The sequence below is a fragment of the Sphaeroforma arctica genome, assembly GCF_001186125.1.
Source record: "Sphaeroforma arctica JP610 unplaced genomic scaffold supercont1.783, whole genome shotgun sequence".
Classification (NCBI taxonomy): domain Eukaryota; class Ichthyosporea; order Ichthyophonida; genus Sphaeroforma; species Sphaeroforma arctica.
Window position 1 is genome coordinate 20257 of NW_014039775.1, and position 5909 is coordinate 26165.

A 5909-nucleotide genomic window follows, 5' to 3' on the forward strand; every position below is an offset into this window, starting at 1 on the left:
TATAGACATATTTATATATATCTATATATCATGTATATATATACATATATATGAGTTATATATATATCTATATATCTATATATTTGTATATGTGTATAGTCCTAGATAAGATAATGCTCACACACATAGTATATATAGTTGGGCCATGTACTGTCATCTAACCAGTTTTCTATGTATCTGTGGTTTGGGGCGTGTACACACCCAGAACAAAAAAGCTCACATACCTGCAGAGTTGCTCTATCAGCTGCCGATGTGGTGGTGTATATAGATTTTATTATGCCAGCACGTGCAAGTCTTTTGCCTGTGCAGATTGAGTAATAGAGAGGCTGAGATCTCTACAATAGTGAAATGCTTTACGTCTCGAACCTCTACACACACGCCCAAGGTAAACACTTGTTAAGCGTTTAGGTGCTTCTCGAGGTTGAAAACACTACGCACACATCAAGACTGGTGCGACGAATGGGAAAAACAATCTGTCGAATTTCACAAGACATAATTCGTATACAGTGACTAGGAAGCTATATATCAATTATCACATAATATCTGTAGACAATCACGAAACATATGTTCATCAATAGAATCAAATGTTAAATGCAAACAAAAACAATGCATCGCAGCATTGAATATATCTACAAATCCGGAATACATCCGTCCATTTCAAGCAAAGTAAGATAGTAGACGAGAGCATGATTGAAAAGCAATACTTACTCTGCCTGATGGGCCTTGTGATCCCGTGGACTGTTTGTGAGCTAATTGTCTGTTGCGTAGGTGGATGGAAATGTGAGTCCAATGCTAATATAAAATTTATCTGATCAATGATAATTCTGAGTTTAGCATAAGAGTTTTAATTTCCTGTATGAAAGGATAGGGAGGAATATGTTCAGCACAAATATATTATGCTGATTATACGAAGGGATAGGAAGCGTATGAGGAGAAGCAACTTGAATATCTCGTCGATATGGAGAGTACGTTTATCTTGACGAGCGATGTCATATGCTATTGCCTTGAGACCTGCTTACCTCAGTATTCTCAGGGCCAGCATGTATAAGGCGATCGCTGCTTGGAACGGCAGTTGCATCAATGCCGAGTTCAATGCACGCAGTTATGAGCTCATACAGTATATCTTCACGGTCCCTGGTCATAGTACCCATTGCTCTATTTCGCTGTGATAATTACGTCAACTCGATTGATATTTGATACATCTATCGATCAGTTCTGGATACTTCAGCCTATAAAACACCACATTGGTGTAACAGCATGCGGATATCAGATATGTGTTCAATGTATCATACATATATCCTACATTTATACAACAGGATTTTGTTGTCAAGGTATGTATTCGTGTAGAAGAAAATCAGACTCTCAACATGCATATGTCGGGCATGTATTCTATTAATTATGCATATATTGTATTTATCTTTTTTAGACTACTGTTACTGAATGGCGTGCATGTTGTACGCCTATACATTTGATTTTTTATATAAATAATTAGAAGCGAGACTGTCAATGTCACCGTAAAAGTGATGACGATTTTGTTTTGGGGAGAATTAAAACCCAACCATCCTGATTGACCCTAAATCTGTATGTTCATATTATAATTTCCATAGCCTGCATGAAACATAATTTGAAATTTCCTGCGAATTGGTACCATGACCCTCTCTTTGTAGTTTTGGAAATATTTACGGTGAAAATGAAATCAGGCCACAAACCCAGGGTGAACGACCTGGACCCAGACTGCTGCGGCCTGTGGGCCTTGTGTGCGGAGTGCGGAAGTTTAAAAAAAAACAAAAAACTGGAGACTCGAGAGTGAGTGACTCGAGTCACAGAGTGTCATCTGTCGTGTCACTCGTGTGAGAGAAATTGAGAACTACAAGCAGATCCTGAATCTGTGTCGACTGTCGAAAACATTATGCACCCATAGTCTTCTTGATAAATAAATAGACATTTCACCCCACAGCAATTTTTTTGTTCTTTTTTTGTATAAAAAGATATCTTTTTGAATAAAAACGAAATGTTTAACTGATAAATATTAGTATTTGTTTAATATTATTATTAAATAATATACACTATCTACACTCTACAGTCTAAAGACTAGGCTTTTTATTATTTTTATTATTTTTAGGATTTTTTTAAAATAAAACTATTATCTAGTTTCAGACAGTTCAGCTCCCCTGAATCTAATGGCCAGACTATCTCCTCTCTCTCTCTTGTTGTAGGCTCCTGTACAAAAAAATTATATGAAACCGTTAAAAAACCCCCCCGTGTCTATGGGAGGTTTTGGCCTGTTGGGAAATGGGACTTGGGACTTGGAAGTACTATCGTACTCTCTCAACTAGAGCTAGAGTGTCTATCTGTCTACTAATCTAGCTATAATAGAGAGTAGACTCTTTAGGGTAGAGACTCTACTGCGAGAGAGACTCTACAGCCTCAAGTTCTCAACCTAAGCTCATAACGTTATGGGGGTACGGGATAGTCGAACGTAAACGCATCTTTATTCAATTTTATATCGTTATATCGGTGATAATGTAATCAGAAGGGCCTTCCTAAATTCTTTCATAGGACTGGTTCATATCGTGAACAAGGTATACATACATGTTTAGACCCGAATGTTGCACCCATAAGCATACAAAGGACTGCATATGAAAAAAAAGTTGAATGTGAACGTATATCTATTCGATTTATAAAGATTTTAACGGAAACCGGTTTGAGGTTAGGCCTCAACTTCGCAAGTCGCAACTTGTGCAAGTCGCAACTTCGTATTCGCAACTTGCAACTCTCTAAGTTGCAAGAAGTCGCAAATTGCACTCGCAGTCGGCCAGTTGCTCGTCTCTGTCGTCTCTACAACACTTGCAAGAGAGTATAATATATTAATACTCAATTATGATAAAAATAATAAAAGCTTCTTCTAGAATTTCTACCAAAACTTATAATATTTTTATAAATCAAATTACTCCATTTGTAAATACATACAACTGGAGTAAAAATACTGGACCTGGCCCTTGGGTGCTAATTACTAAATTAGTCTGCTGGGTGGCTGGGTCCTGGTCCCTGGACTCCTGGTCTCCTCTGCGGAGTCCTGGACTGGTATTCACATATTTGGGTCTTGGTAGACCGTAGGTTGATCACTCAGGTCTCAGTGGTAATTGGTGAATGGTGAATTGGTGACTGGCGACGAGTGAGTGCACTGAATGGTAACCTGATCAATACTCAATAGTCATTACTCATTAGTCATTAGTCATTAGTCAGTCACCTGTAGTCAGTTAGTACTTTTTAGTCGCTGACTCACTGGTGTTGGCCTGTAGGACTATAGGTATACAAAGTGTTACTCCTTTTGTCTTTTTTATCTACTATACTTCTCAAAAAAATAAATTATTTGAATACAACGCTATTTACATATAAAAATTGCATATTTACATACTGTAATGAGTAATTACATACTGTACCCTTCTTCCTTTTATTTATAGTAAATAGCGCTAGTTTGGTTTGTAATCCGTACTCTACTACAAACTCTTATCAGTCTCTCTGTAGAGAGTAGTCTGTACTCTGTACTCAGTACTCAGCTGTACAGAACGACAGATTGTACATTTGTAGTCTGTAGTGTAGACTGTAGGTACTAGGTAGTGTACGATGTAAAATGCGTATTAATAGTCAGTAGCCTACTTAGTAGTGAGTAATTGTGAGGATATTCATCAGGAGGCTAAATAATAATAAAAATAGAATAGTTTGCATGTACATTAAAATACAATTGTACACTGTACAGTGTATTTTTAATTATGGGCATGTGTTTTTTTAGCACCGCCTGTATGTGTTCTTTTTAGAAGGCTATGTATGCCGCTATAGATTGTACATTATGGTGCGCAGATTTTGAAAGACAAATATTTTACTTTTATTTTAAAAAATCAACATGTTTGTTTTTGATTCTGTTTTATTAATATATTTATAAAAAACAAACGTAATATCCAGTGCTTGTTCAGTGCTCACCTGACACTTTGGTTGTGGACTTGTTGTGGCTGTGCAATGTGTAAATAGTGTAAATTCAGTAAATTCAGTTTGAAATATTTTGTATATTTTTCATTTCATTTCATTCCTGAAAATCAGCGGTAGTCCTATTTTTTTATATTTACAGTAATTTTAACTTATTATGTAATTTTTGTTTGTTTTTTTAAACAAAACCAACAATAAATGAAATTTAAAAAAACAACTTTATCGTGTATTTTTTTTAATCTTTTTCACGTATTTACATGGCCTTCAAAGAAGGTATTTACAGTTTGGACTGGACTATATAAATACTGGTTTTTCCTAATGAGTTTTGCTTCCTTCATAGTTCTAAAAATAATAAATACACTTCCATCGCCTTCTTGTAGAAACAGAGAGTATGATAAATGATAAATGATATATTCATATGTATATAGAAAGTATGATAAATGATAAATGATATATTCGTATGGATATAGCCATCACATCTGACAGTAGTAATGTTTGTTCGCTTCGAATAACGAGATCGGCAAACGAGTTTTTTTTTGTACGACTTCGGATTTGACAAACAATGCCTAAATTCACGTCCACCTGCACCAGTGTATTGCAGTACAAAACGCACAAAGATTCTTTAGATTCAGAGAACAAACTCATGTATGACGCCATGACAAATCACAAACTTTTGTTACCCACGGATTCGGAACAGGTACTACAAATCAATTCAATGAATTCGTCACACAGCGGTAAATATCCCGAAAGCTGTATAGGCGGTGGTAGGGTTCTGGAGGTCAAGCATTTCAATGTTTGCAAAGTGCCGGACGAACAAATGGACAGACAAGCTAAGCTGGCCTGGTCGTTCACCGAACAAGAAGCAGCTAGATTTGCCCTCGAACCTGTCAAAAGCAACAACAAGCGGCCAAAAAGAAGGAGAACTTTCCCGCAATGCATACTCGGGTTATGAATAGAAAGTCGCGAAATAGGCACAAAGGCTTGTGATCAAAGTCCTCGCTCTAGTCATCAGAAGGCTGCTCGGTGTATAATGGGGTAATCTACCGGGTGCTTCGGCGGCGTTAAGAGGGGATGAAAACTACAGTGTCCCAACTCTAACCAGCGACTTTTAAAATGTAGCGCGCACATACACATTCATTTGAAGCAGCTTCCATACAAGCGAATTCTCGGGCTTTCACAAGCTATTGATGTGAATACTATTAAGATACAATATTTAGAACCCGCACCCCACCCCAAGTCCAATTTGCATGCAGTTTGAGCTGCTGACCGTGAGACAGTCTACTGATCCATATTTACAGGTTAATTTGCAAGTCCTTCGAGAGATCATTCAGCATGTAGATACACGCATGGTGTGTATTGAGTTTTAGACTTGGTAAGAGTCTAGGAGGGATGACTTTTTCTCTCAAGCGGGTTGCCTTGAGCACTTCGTCCAGCTGACTATCGCAGGTCTTACCAGGAGCTTTGTTTGGTTTCCTTAAGCGCTTTGTTCACCTGACTATTGAAGGTCTTGCAAGGAGCTTTCTTTGGTTTCGTGTTGGTTTGAATACACCTGAGATTGCAAAAATAAAGAATAAAACGTACAAGTCCAGAAACGACACACACTCATCCGTGCCTTTGATACTTCGATATGCAAATACATATGCATGAAAAATATATATTCAGGTATAATTGTTTATAAAATATTTATTCAGATATAATCTGGGATCTGCTCACATGCTTTAAATATCCGGATATAAACATGCTTAAGTATATATATACCTTATGTACCTGTGTTTGATAATATACACTTGCATGTAGATTTGTACTATATGCACATGCCATACATATATATGTATACCTATATATATATATATATATATATATATATATATATATATATATATATATATATATATATATATNTTGTGTGTGTNTATATATATATA

At 36.5% G+C, this 5909-nt stretch overlaps 1 protein-coding gene across 1 annotated transcript; it reads left to right on the forward strand.

Moving 5' to 3' along the window:
* Positions 1-4384: 4384 nt before the first annotated feature.
* Positions 4385-5580, forward strand: SARC_08569 (hypothetical protein). Its single transcript, XM_014297455.1, has one exon. The coding sequence runs from the start codon at positions 4547-4549 to the stop codon at positions 4934-4936; it is 390 nt and encodes a 129-aa protein (XP_014152930.1). The 5' UTR covers positions 4385-4546; the 3' UTR covers positions 4937-5580.
* The last annotated feature ends 329 nt before the right edge of the window (positions 5581-5909 follow it).